This window comes from Echiichthys vipera (assembly GCF_963691815.1).
Source record: "Echiichthys vipera genome assembly, chromosome: 16".
Classification (NCBI taxonomy): Eukaryota; Metazoa; Chordata; class Actinopteri; order Perciformes; family Trachinidae; genus Echiichthys; species Echiichthys vipera.
In genome coordinates this window covers 20475291-20488654 of record NC_139841.1, presented here as the reverse complement: position 1 = coordinate 20488654, position 13364 = coordinate 20475291, and the positions used below count along the sequence as shown (strand labels likewise).

General features: G+C 40.8%; 1 protein-coding gene across 1 annotated transcript in view; it reads right to left on the bottom strand.

Annotated features, from left to right (window-relative positions):
* The window catches only part of ctif (CBP80/20-dependent translation initiation factor), a gene marked incomplete at its 3' end in the record, with an annotated part of 53452 nt that extends 41031 nt beyond the window's left edge, over positions 1-12421 (bottom strand). The window contains exons 1-3 of the mRNA XM_083930145.1: positions 12285-12421; positions 1522-1757; positions 1172-1243 (exon numbers count right to left, since the gene is read on the bottom strand). Of these exons, the coding sequence (XP_083786271.1) occupies positions 1172-1243; positions 1522-1698 (249 nt within the window). The remainder of the gene's footprint in view (positions 1-1171; positions 1244-1521; positions 1758-12284) is intronic.
* Between the last annotated feature and the right edge of the window lie 943 nt (positions 12422-13364).

The window sequence follows — 13364 nt, the reverse complement described above, 5'->3', positions numbered from 1 at the left end:
GGGACATTTTGCTGTACTGAAAATGCATTGACAGGGATTTGATGGAGTGATTTAAATACTGACATTTCAATTCTAGTCCCTCTCTTTACCTCCCTCATATTTTGGATCACTCTACTCTATTTGAACCCCTCACCCATGCTGCTTCACCACTCAACTCCTGGTGAATCATATCAATGAATCTCCAGGGAACAATAATACTCTAAACCACTCTAGAGTCAGAACACACACACGAACCCACACGCTTCATTTAGGATCATTCAGTTGCTGGCTCTAGGCTCACAGTGTCCCATGTTAGTCATTAGGAGCATACTTTCTCCAGCAACCACAATCAAGCAGAAGAGCTGTGGATCGGATGGTGATACAGTCTCTTCTAACCATACATTCGAGCAGCTGACAGAGGGAAAGTCTAACCCCAACATACAGAACTGAGAGCAGTGCAAGAAGAAGCAAAACAACTTGGAAGTGGCAGGAGAATCAGAGCTGTAGTTGAGCATAAACAAGCTAAATGTTTACTCACCTCTAATATTCTGAATTAGTATTTATGTACACCTTTTCTTGTTGTTCTAACAGGTGGAATTTATCTGGGTTGTTGCTGATTTAACGTAGCTTAATAGTACAAGTTCCACATTACGACATTATGCTGCTACTTGCAGTTATTTTTGTGCGCTGTAATAGTTTTTAAAATAGGGCTTTAGAAAGAAGTAAAGAAAGTAAAGGAAGGAATGAGGAGTCAGAAGTGAGGATAAATGCGGGACGCTACAGTAGAGATTGCAAAGAGACACCAGGAGAAAGTCAAGAAGGTGCAAGTTATTTAAGATTAATAGAAAATAGAGGATCAAAAGAGATAGAAACTGGGTTTAGATCCAGCCTAGGAATCAGGTGATGGGGAGAACAAATTCTGAGAAGGCAGAAAATCAGTTTAGCTCTAACTTTAAAGGGTTTTGAGCATTTCGTGTTTAAAGTTTAAAACAAACTAAATCCCCATCAGTCACTTTTGTTATTCCTTTGTTATTGTCCAAACACTGATCTATGACACAGACAATACAGACGATTATTTTAGAGATAGACTTATAGATCCATCCTGACATTCATTACGGCCCTCGTGTTGGATGGTAGGGTACGGTTTTTAAGCTGTGAAATAAGCATAACACAAACACAGACACACACTTACTGGCTTGCTTGAGCCTCTCCCCCGTGAAGACGTCCAGCTGCCATCTTTCTTGTTGTTACAGTCATCTGTCCACTGGTGGAGATGAATAGGGAGAGAACCATAAACAAACACAAGGATAAAGTAAAAGTAACAAACAGTACGTGTCTCTGGTGTTTTTCTTTCAGATGCAGTGTTTTGATGGATGCACCTCCACATTGTTCCATGTTTAAATTGACATTACAACAATAGGGGCAGCTGTTTTGATGCAGGCTGTACCCTGACACCAGAGACAGCACTAAAAATAACCACTGCTTCTAACAGATATGGTACTAATGAGAGAATGCCATCCATTCATATAATAAGGCTCTGACCTGTGGCACCTTGCCACCATTGTCCAAGTCCAAGTCTCCATCTGCCTTGTCTCCCAGAAGCCCCTGCACCTGGTACTCAAGCACATAGCTGTCGATGAAGCGCTCCAGCTCTTCTATCTCCTGTGAGCGTGTGCTCCCGGCCTCAGAAGATGCAGACGCCACCGAAGAGTTCTCCATGACAACCAGTGCTGTGACGGGTGGAAGGGGAGGGAGGGGAAGGGAAGGAGGAAAGTGACCTGTGCAGGAAGGAAAAGAGAGGAGTTAAAAATCTAAACATGACGAGGAGCTTTCATGTTATTGAACAACTGAATGTGTTTCTGCGTTTTGGACTGCTGAATAAACAAACCATTTGAAAACATCTGCTTTGGCTGTGGGAAGTTATCCTCTGGAATTTCCCCGATTTTTTGGACATTTTATAGACAAAATGAGAATAATCATTAGTACCAGCAATAACGATAGGCTTTTATCTCACCTTGTTCCCCTCAACGTAACACTCAAACAAGGAACATCACCTCACTGCTGTCAACAAACATCAATTTGTGCACTTTTTGCTTCCAAAGTGTGCAACAACAAGACTGTGCCGGTGTGGAGCTGCAGCAGGCCTTGTTAGTGTTTTCACTCAGATTACATCAAATCTTTTAAAAACCTCTGATTCATCTCTGCTAATGTCTCTGTCCAAACTCCCTCAGTCCATTTCCCTGTTTGTTTTTCCACCTCTTCCCTGCCCCGTCTCTCTCTCCTGTCAGTGCAGTGTGGTCACCTGACTCACGGCCAACGGGGAAGCAGCTTCCTGCCTTCCTGTCTACTGCTACTAAGCTCCTTTACATCATGGCTTGATCACCAGACATGCAAAGAGGATTTATGGCCCTGGAGCACGCAGAATGGTATTTGCTGAGCCCGGGGACTCACTGGGGAGCCCTGTGCATTTTCAGCCAACAAGTCAGCCAAATAAAGTTTAAATCTTTTGTTTTGGTGTGGGCTGCAGGGCTATCTGATGCCACGGTATTGAGGACAGCTGCCCTCGATTCAAGAAATTCTTAGTTGACTAACAATCATAGAATTTTTTTGACTAATTGATACAATCTGAAAAACTGAGTTTCTCCACAAAGAATCCTGCAAAAACACCACTTTGCCATCACCAGGGATGCGCTCACACGTTTCTTGGAAATAAGTAAATAAAAAGAATAGCATAGCATTGCATCTCAACACAAACTGCTGCACTATGTAGAGTCTTATCAAACAACAACACAACAAAGTAAAAACTATAACAAACTATAAACTAAAACAACAAACTATTTCAACAGACAGTGACATTATATTGCTTTTGGAGCAGCATAAACACTAAAAACCAGGTTAAAGTAAGTAGGAGGGAAATGCTCCACTGGAGGATCAGACATCAGGGTCATCTACAGGACAGCACCCCTGTCGAGAAGGAGACTGGAACCTGAACCTGTCTCTTGCTCAAGGACAGTGAATCGCCCTACTAGTCACTATGCTGCCGCTTGTGTTTATGTACATGCCTAATGCTTTAATCTCTGCATACTATGTAGCAGGGTCAACAACACGTCCTAATCCTACCTACTGTATTCGTACATTGATATTGGGGCTTTAATTAGCTCGGTGATTTACAGCTAGCAGGCTACAGAAGCATCAGCGCTCAAAGATATTTTTTCCCTCAGGAAATTACAACACCAAACAGCAACCCACGTGGGTTGTGCATCACTATCACACTATGGACACAAACGCAATGTGTGCATGAACTTGCATTTGCACTAACATCGCCTTTGTGTGAACGTTTAGTCTCCTTTTATTAATTAATTCATTCGTTATTTCTACTGTTTTTATAAAGACGCTGAGATATTGATGATTTCAATGTGCGTGGTGATTTGAGAACATACTAAAACTTCAAATTAAACTACTGGTTCAGTTTGTGTGTACTATGAGCTGCCCTAAAATCAGACCATTTATGTCACAACCCAAACATTTGTTTCATCTGTACCAGTCATTCAGGTCATGCCATTATCCAGTTCGTCTAGCCTCATTATCAGACTGAACTGCCCAATCATTTTATGTTAATTCTTGAATTTGACTCACTGTTGATTCAACAGTAAGGTCATTTTTGAGAATGCAGTTAGCATTGACCTTAATTCAATTGTTTTTAATATTTTGTATTTTGGCCATTTCATCTCAACTCATAAATTCAACTGTGATGTGAATTAAGCAGAGCTCTATTGATTACAAGACAGTTTAAATGAACAGAGAAGCATTCACTAATAGTAGTGTAGCTGTTTGCAACACTAGGCCTGATGTATATTGGTAATGGTTGCAGTTCAGTCAGATGTCCTACTCTTGTCCTTGACATGAGGTATAGAATTCCAGCCTGAGGGAAGTTGCTGCCAATAGATATTGACCCATCCTTTAATTCAACACTCATCTAGTTCTCTGTCTTTTTGTCTTGGTATCAGGGATTTCGGTTTATTGTAGCATCTGTGTGATACTTCCATCGTCATTTATGTGCTTACTGTGCAGAAGACGATGTGCTTTATATAACTTCATCATCTATATCCAAAATAAACACTGGTTCTGTGTTTCTATCACAGACCAGACTCAAAGTCCTTTCTATCCTGCTGTGTTTCTGAACACACCTCTCCAAATGTGCTTTTAAATAAGTAGTGGTAACATTTACTTTGCTTGCACAGTGGGTTTATCTTTCAACTTAGTAACAATAACATTGCTGTTCTTCAGGTTAAGGAGAACAAGTTTGCCTTCCAACATTATGCCACAAATATGCTCATGTGAGAGTCAATAACACAAACAACCATCATCCCTGTAGGGTGCAAGAGAGAGGCGGAGGTTGTGGTCGGGTAGAAAGCAAGGATTTCATCTAACCTAGACAGAAGAAACAGAAGTATTAAGTCGATGGCCCCCCTGATCTTTGACTAAATAGAGAAACTGCCTCTGCAAGGTCAGGATTCAATTCAGGAGAACAAATAGCATCAGAAGGCATTTCACATTTACCAAACACAAGTCTTTAAGACAAAGTAATGATACAGTCACACACATTGTAATAAACTGATGCAAATGATGAGCGAAAGCATAGACATTCATAAAAATGGTAAACAGGCTGACTGTAGACTATGGGCGCACTCACACTGTCCATTTGTACCGTGCCCCGTGCTAAAATGTCCCCACTCCCTCTTCCCCCGCGGCCTAGGCCCATTTGTACTCACATTACTTGAAATTATCCAGGTCGAGGCTCGAAAACCTATTTCTAATGCGCCATCACCCCTCGGAGATTAGTTTTCTCTTTTCACTCGTGCCGTTCCTGGGCGCGGAACAGTTGTACACTTGTCAACAGACTAGACTTTAGCTGTGAAGCGTGCTTGGGCACGGTACGAATGGACGAATCGCCCTAAGAGCCACGTTATTCTGATGAATTTAGACCTCTATCTTAAGTCTGACGAGCAGTTAGATCTTAGACAAAGTGCCAATGTGTGTGTGGAAAAAGTTATATAAAGCCCTTCAAGTGGCATAACTTGAGTCAGCATTGGTTGGGGCAAAAGCTTGAAAACAATAGATGTGTAACAATACATCAATCTGGATCAATGCATCGCTTCAATGATCAACAATCCGATATCATTAATGCAGAGTGAAAATACAAATACATACCATGTTTTTTAAAAGGCTTCTTTACTTATATAATATTCCTACTTGATTAAAAGAAGTAGTTTGTTTTTCATTTAAATGCCTGGATGGCGCACTACAACTGTCCAGTAAATGTTCAAATCATATTTTAGTTGCTTTTTGTGAGTTGATATGAATGTCACTGAGTGTGTTAAATGCTTGAGGTTATCTCAAGGTTTAATGTAGCTACTAGCAAAACACACTCTCTGACCAAACTTAACCAGTCAAGTTGCATTGTGGATAATACAGGCACCAGGTTTTTTGATAAGGAAGAAGAATGTGTGGTATAAAAAAAAAAAGATCACGTCGCTCTTTCTGCACCAACTATTTCGATTTTGCGGCCACTGACAATGTTTTAGAAGTTCTCTTTCTATTGTTTCTCTGTCCCACTCTCCTCCCCTGTCTCAAACTACATCATTCAGTCCCACATACCCGACACCTCCCCTGCTCCTTCCTGTCACCCTTTTCGCTCTCCCTCCCTCAATTCTATCAGCTGTTCCAACAAAGAACTGCCTTCCACACCGTCCCCGCTGTTGTGCTGCAGCCGGGGGGAAAAGCCCCTGACACATCAGTAACCAACACTTGTGGACATCGGGTCAAGTTAACTTCTGCTCCTTCTAAAATACCGTTCAGTTCAGGCAACATCGTGTAATCTTCTCCATTGTCGTTAAATGGAGTCGTTTGCTTGTGATTAAACATCTTTATGCGTGTTCTCATAAGTTGAACAAAGTATAACTCAAAAGCGCCATAACTGTAGCAGGTATAATGACCATAAGATGTAATCAACACCTCTCTTTAACAGTTTAGACAAAGACTGAACATTATACACTTCATACCGGTAGGCCTTATTACAGGGCTTTAATTAAAAAACTGTCAGCAGGGTGTATTTGAGCCGCTGAACTATTCAGAGATGTCAGCGGTGATCCAGAGGTCTTGGGCTTATACTGAGTCAACTGAATGGTGCACTATAACTAAATGCTGGGATACCTGTCACAGCCTGTCACACTACAGGCCACCAACATAGAAAGATCAAGGCTGTTAAATGCAGAGCAGCCTGAACAACAGTTAAATGAAGCTAAAGACTGTGCCCAAAACCGAGCACCTCCAGACTGATACTGAACTGGCCAGACAGACACAGCATGGCACTGGACAGCACACTCTCTCTTTCTTTTAGAAGCAATGCCATTCTACACCGTCCATACTTTATGACAGAGTAGATAGATTACTTTCAAATAGAACAATTGTGTGTGCAATGTCCCTCCCTGCTCAACTACAAAATCTAAAATAGAATTGCTTTCAAAAAAGGCAGTTATGTGAAAATAAACTCAGTGTGTGACTGTAAGTAGGTAGTTCAGAAAGCATGAAAGGTGATGAATTCACACAAATTCAGGTCTACTTGTGTTGAATACTTATCAAGCTTTAGAGGAATGTATGGCAATGTCTGCTACTTCTCTTGGACTGTTTAAAATATGCTTCACTCTTTCTCTTCTAGTGTTTCTTCAGGGATTTGAATTCACTGAAACAAAGTCATACTTATTGTCCAAAATGTCCTGATTTAGGCAATAAATTATATTAGTTAATATTCTCAAGTTTCAAATCTAATAAAAAAAAGTCAGTTCCGCATGAAACTGCATCACAAAGCATAACATAACAATATCACTACAGTAGACACTTAAAGTCTTCTAATAAATCATACTGGCTGTATCACAGCAGAGTAAATGTATCACAACCAATGTAAGACAAGCTCAGTCTTTGATATGGTTAAACAACCACCAAACAGTAAGAAGCATAATCCACCCAACCCAAACAAACTGAATCAGAGACCCAGTCCCAGTGGGGGCCCAAGTCAATGTTCTCAGCCCATGCAGCGAGAGCTGCTAATTCTCCTAATCTGGTCTACTACTGACTGGCTGGCTTAACAAACTCACACTTGGGTTTAAATAGAATTTGGAGTAGTCTATTTTTGAGAGGCTAGATGGAGCAACAAAGAGATTTTGCTGCATGGTTGTGATCATTTGCAACAGCATATTAGAAAAAGCCTAGGCTTATATAATGTACACTTATCATTATGTGTGTGTATTCAAATCAAACTTTATTTATAGAGCACATTTTAAACGACCAACGGTCGACCAAAGTGCTGTACAGTTTAGCAAGACAACACAACACAACTAGAATAAAAAATACATCTAAAATACCGTAAACGAGTGTCATGCTCAGCTTGAATTAAAAGCCATGGAGAACAGGTGGGTCTTCAATAAGGACTTAAAAACATCTAGGGTCTGGTCTGGGCTGGTCTAATATGCCAGGGCAAGCTGTTCCAGAGCCTAGGGGCAGCCACCGCAAAGCCTCGGCCCCCTCTGGTTTTCTGGGGACTTCCAGCAGCATTTGACCTGCTGACCTCAGCGCTCTGGCTGGAGTGTGACAATGTAACAGTTCAGTTAAGAACAGCGGTGCCAGTCCATTTAGAGCTTTAAAAACAAATGATAAAAGTTTAAGAACTGTGTGAAAGTTGGCTGTGTGAAAAATTGTAATCACTCTGGAAAAAATAATCTTTCCAAAGTTTTGACTGAGTCGGTGGTGCCAAACAGTAGAAATCTGGAATATATGATGAAACCTTAATTCCTAACTATTTTTAAGAATAGCTTTTTGAAAAAATATTTCTTAATATATCAAAAAGCTACCCGTCAAGGTGGTTTTTACCTGCCACAGCCAACATTAACTTGTATTTGGCAAGCGACAGGTGCTAATTTTATTCTCTGCTGCAGATTAATAATTTAGCTGCCATTAATAGTTTTCTAAGGTGTTTACTCCTCTATCACAATAGCACCCTTTTAGCCCTGCATTTCACTGCAAATATTGTATGAGCATGTGACAAATAAAACCTTTGAACCATGGAATTTGATCTGTATGGTGTTCTTTAGTATTCTGTACATTTTCATTGAAGAGAGTGTAAAACAAAACGTAAAAATGTTGCTAAAAAGGGACAACGTTTCTAGCATTAAGCGTCTCTGTTCACATGCAAAATGTCGCTTGAATACATGCAAAATTCAGCTGGGAGAGGGATAGAAGCCTTATACTAGAATATGGCATTTGCAAAAAAATATACAGTTAATCATGACACAAAAATAAAAGATTGTGTGTCTGTAGAGCTAAAATTAGAAACCCAGTCCGAGTCTGCTTAGTTCCCACCTTCCATTCACTGTAAAAAGCTGCTGTGAGTAAATGTGTTCACTCATACAGTTGGAGCTGAATGACCTGAATCTAGAGAAAAGGACCAGTAGAAGACAGCCTGCACATGCCACAGAGGGGGGTCCAAGGGTGTGTGTGTGTGTGTGTGTGTGTGTGTGTGTGTGTGTGTGTGTGTGTGTGTGTGTGTGTGTGTGTGTGTGTGTGTGTGTACATACAACAATAGTCCCATTGTCCTCCTATGCCACTGTAGTGACCTAATGGGAGAGCATTGGGAATGTGCAGTACTGTGGGACTGTGGGCCAACAATGCTATTCTGTCCGGATCCACACACACACAAATACAGAATCCTACCAAACAAGTGTATGGGGGGTGTAGTTCAGCTCACAGGCTTCACAACATGTATGGAGTGTAGGTAGAAGTTCTGAGGCCTCAAAGCTGAACGGCAACAAAGGAGGGGCAACAAAGGTTAGGTGGCGCCAGAGCTGCAGCCATTATTGGTCGGGGTAGAACACATGAGATGATGACAAAACAAGTAACTCTGAGAACAAAGGGGGTCAGCCATAGAAAGACCAGGACAACAGTTTTACAATTGCATATTTCCAAAAAATAGAAGCTAATGTGATTTGCTCGGTTGCTACACTGCATTTGTGCACAAAGCTAAAGGCCTTCTGCTCTCAGCTTTAAGCCAACACCTGATAAATCTCTCTCTTACGGTGCGTTTTCCTGATAAATCTCTCTCTTACGGTACATTTTCCTCAGTCTTGACCCGTGTGATCTCCCTCTTCATTGTCTTTTTTCCCACTCACTCATCCATATACTTCAGGCAACGTAATGAGCAGAGGTTCCCAATGAAATGAGGCTAGAGTTGTGCTATGCAGGCTGAGTCAGGGTGTTCCGGTTTACTGCAAGCTACTCCCACTCTCTCCATATCATGCAGATGTCTGCGCTCCTGCTCCACTTTCTTCAAAACACTGCATGCGCTTACCTGTCCCCAAACACTACCCCGTTTCTTGGTGGCATCATTATTTGTTACTGTTACCCTGGGATCATACTTTCATTTTCTGACCTGTTGGGGCAGAGTTCACAGCCTCAATCACTCTTCACATCAATGCAGCACTCATATGTGCTGGGACTGCAGATCACTGGGGTGATGACACTGCACTGGCTCTGCTTAGATGGTCTGAATGAAGCTGTAGTCCAGACCAAGCTTAAAACTCAGCAATACTCAGCACATGACAGTATTATGGCCTGTTTTCATCGTGGTTTAACATTCGTCCTGAGTGATCCGATCAGGCGTTCACACCTGGCAGCAGAATGTGTCTCCACAGGCATCTTGAGTGACCACTTGTGATTGGATATCAATCCCCCGCTCTATTTGGCAAATATACACGTAAATCATTGCTGTTTAGATAGCCTACATACTTTAATGAAAAACCATTTTGTTGTACTTTTAAGTGATGAATTTAAGTTGTTACTCTCACATAAGTCATTATTACAGAAACGTGGGATGACTAATGCAAAAACACTGCCTAACAGTTTGTCTGTGTGCTGTGTACGTAACTTTGCTCTCTCACAAACGGGGGTTTTATGTGTAATATGTTAAGATTTTTTTATTTTATTTAACGAATCGCCACAGTATGAATATAACATTCAAAAGTGCGATCTATAAGGGGCCTTATTATCGTAGGATTTGTATTGCACAATAGTTCACTGTCAAGAGTAAACTGGACTGTTGCTGTGATGTAGTAACGTAAGGTCCTAAAAAATTAAAGGCTAGACGATAAGGTACAGCTATTAATCAGCCACCAGCCATTCCAGAGCCTGACATCACAGATTAGATCAGATTAATGGGAGAGGACCCAAAGCAGAATGCTACTTTTCTTATACATGGATATGTCCTCTATATTGTGCAGCCACAAGAGTGTCTACACAAATCATTACGTGGGGATAAAATGCAGTATTTTATGTGAATCAGAATGAGACCCAGTACATCTTAATGTGCATGCTAAATATTTCCTTACTGCAACAATCAATCATGCCACTATCACAACATCATGTAACATTAAGAGGGTTGATTGCTGACCGTAAATAGAGCGTGCCTAGAGTGCTTAGTTCTTTGTTAATTACAATCAGTTAGTTGATTGTATAATCTCACAAGTGTTAACATATCTAGTTAATTGATGGCTATTTAGCGGTGTCACCAGATAGATAACATGTCCAGTGGTTTAATATCCATACATACACTTCTAAACACACCCAACCATTTACTGCAAGCATTGGCACACATTTAAGCACTGGCACTTTTTCAGTCACAAACATCCTCCATATTGGGACTTTGGTTAAGTATGTCTAAGCCTGTGTAAGATCTGAATAGGGCCATGGTTACAATCTAAAAAGTATAGTTTTAATTAGCTAAAGGTCTACCTGTACCATGCTGACAAAAGGTAAAATAAAGTTAAATTATTCAACCAGTCTGGGTAAACTTTAGATGGCAGGCACTAAATATCTCTTCACAATAATATGCAGACTGGCTGAACCGGACTTACAACTAGGCAGACTTATTCATTAGCATCTAGCTGAGGCACCACAGGAATGCGCTCGACTTGCAATATCCTTGATTCAAAAGGAACACATCTTCCTCTCAGCAGGATTGGATACATTTAATCATTTCACAAATGCAGTCTCCAGTCTGTTTTAAATAAATCATGGAAATTTGGGCTTGCTTTTCTGCATCAAAGTGTGAAAAAAATCCCATCACATTAACATCAGGAGGGTATTGGTTGTGTGACTTGTGGTAGCACGCAAACATTCCTCTACCACTGTAAAGTCACTGATCAAATCAGTCTCTTAACAGCAGGAGTCAAAGGAATGTTATGAGCAAACTGCAGCTGTCAGGACTCCTAGAGGGAAGACCACTTAGTTCTGACAGTTTGAGAACTTAAAATGTATGAGCAGTATTATGAGTAATGATAAATAAAATTGTATTGATTTTAGAGCGGCAAAGGCCAAGATTCAAGCACAAGTTCAACATAGTTCAGGTTTTTGTTAATTAATTGGAGATGCAAACTAACTACCTAAACAACTGTTTGTATCTGCACTAATAAGATGATATACCCTTCGTTACATACGAGTTCAAGGTAAATATCAATGATTTCCCTCTGTCCTGTTACAGACTAGCAGCAGCTGGGGTCCACTCTTTGTTGTTAGAGTCAACAGCTGAGGCAGGCTACTGAGCTGCAGCATGCTCAGCTCATTTCCGGGGCACACTGACTGACATTTAAGATATTTTAATGGATTTTCCTGTCATTCATATCCTGCAAGTATGCCGATAGTGAAACTGCAAAGGTAACCTTAACAAATAACCCCAATGACTCCTCATTACATTATCTACAGTTTTTTTTTATCCTGTGTTGCACTCCTATAACCACGCCCATGCCGTCTGGGATGCTAGCACTGTTTGTATCCGTTAGCTGAGAGATGTTCCTTGACAGGACTTTTTCATTTTATTCAGCTCACTGCATCATAATGTCCGTGACAAAGTAACAAAGACACATCTGGAGGCGTCGCTACACTGTGGCGTGGCTGCCGGCGTGTGACAATGGTAACAATGGTGACGCAAGCTTTGCAGCTAACCAGTCGGGGGCTAACGTTAGCTATGCAGCTTTTAAGTATGGTTAGTAAACAACAGGCCACACGTTACTGGTCAAACCAACCTCTATAAACTGGGCTATGTCAACAGGTTAAGGCCAAACCATAACCAGGTCACTCGCAGCGAAAACACGCAGCGAAACAAGCACATCTTATAAAACTGTTATCTGGTTACCACGGTTATAGCACTCCAGCCGACAGACAGCTTCTTCGCCGGCTTAATATGAGATATAAATCCTCACCCGAAGAGAGATTCTGACTCCTGGTGAATCCGGGATCACCTCCTGAGATCAAACCCGCCGTGTCATGGGTGTGTGTTCTCACAAAGAAAAGTGGGGAAGAGGATTAGCTATCTAGTGGGAGCTAAAACTCCGACGTCCCTGACTGAGGAGAAAAGGGAATGCAGGAATGTGACGTTCAGTCCGGTTTGCTGGCAGCGTTGACACGTGCACTCAGGGAGTGAAGCATTGTGGGAAAATGAGTTCAGTGTTAAAATAAGTATTGCTTAAAGGTTGAATATGTAGAATCTTTATTAAAAGCTATATCTTTTATTAAAAAAAAAAGAATACCCCCATGAGGTGTTTAGATAGGTGAAAGTAAGTATTGCTTTTCCATAAAAAAATATATTTAGTCTGAATTAATATTTAATTTTTTTTTGACGGGTTTCGACAATTATATCGTGGGTCGCCAGAGTTGCACAGCTACTGTAGGCTGGCAATGGGTGATATGGAGTTTGCCAACCCTTCAGTTGTTATTTGTCCCAGCAGCTGAGTGACCGAAGACGGGCGAAAAAGAGAGTCAATATAGACAAGATAAAGGAGTTCAACAGCATTAAAACGCATGCCGAAATGGCTACGTTTCTCCTTGATCGGTAAGCTAACTTTAATGTTTACTTATTTGTTACAGCGGTAATGGCTAATGGTAACGTCAGTCAAACTCCTTTGCAATATTTGTTTTTATGGTGCGTTTTGCCAAAGGGGATCGGTTCAAACAGGCTCAAACAGACTCCGGTCTCCTGTAGGCTACTGCCCAACCTGGCAGCGTGTTTAATTATATCTTGTTGCTGCAACTACGATCTTGAGACACTAGATGGCAGTGTTCTGCTCATTCTCCATACATTTTAAGCATTTATTTTATTTTTCAATTTAGAAATCTTTATATCAGATTAAGAACAAGCAGTCAATCAATAAAAATAGATATTCATACAAATAAGACCAGTGTGCAAATAAAACTTTATATAAAAATATAGCTTTACAATATATATATATATATAAAATAATACATTAGTATTGAACAGCATAAACCAGATTTCTTTGGTGGGT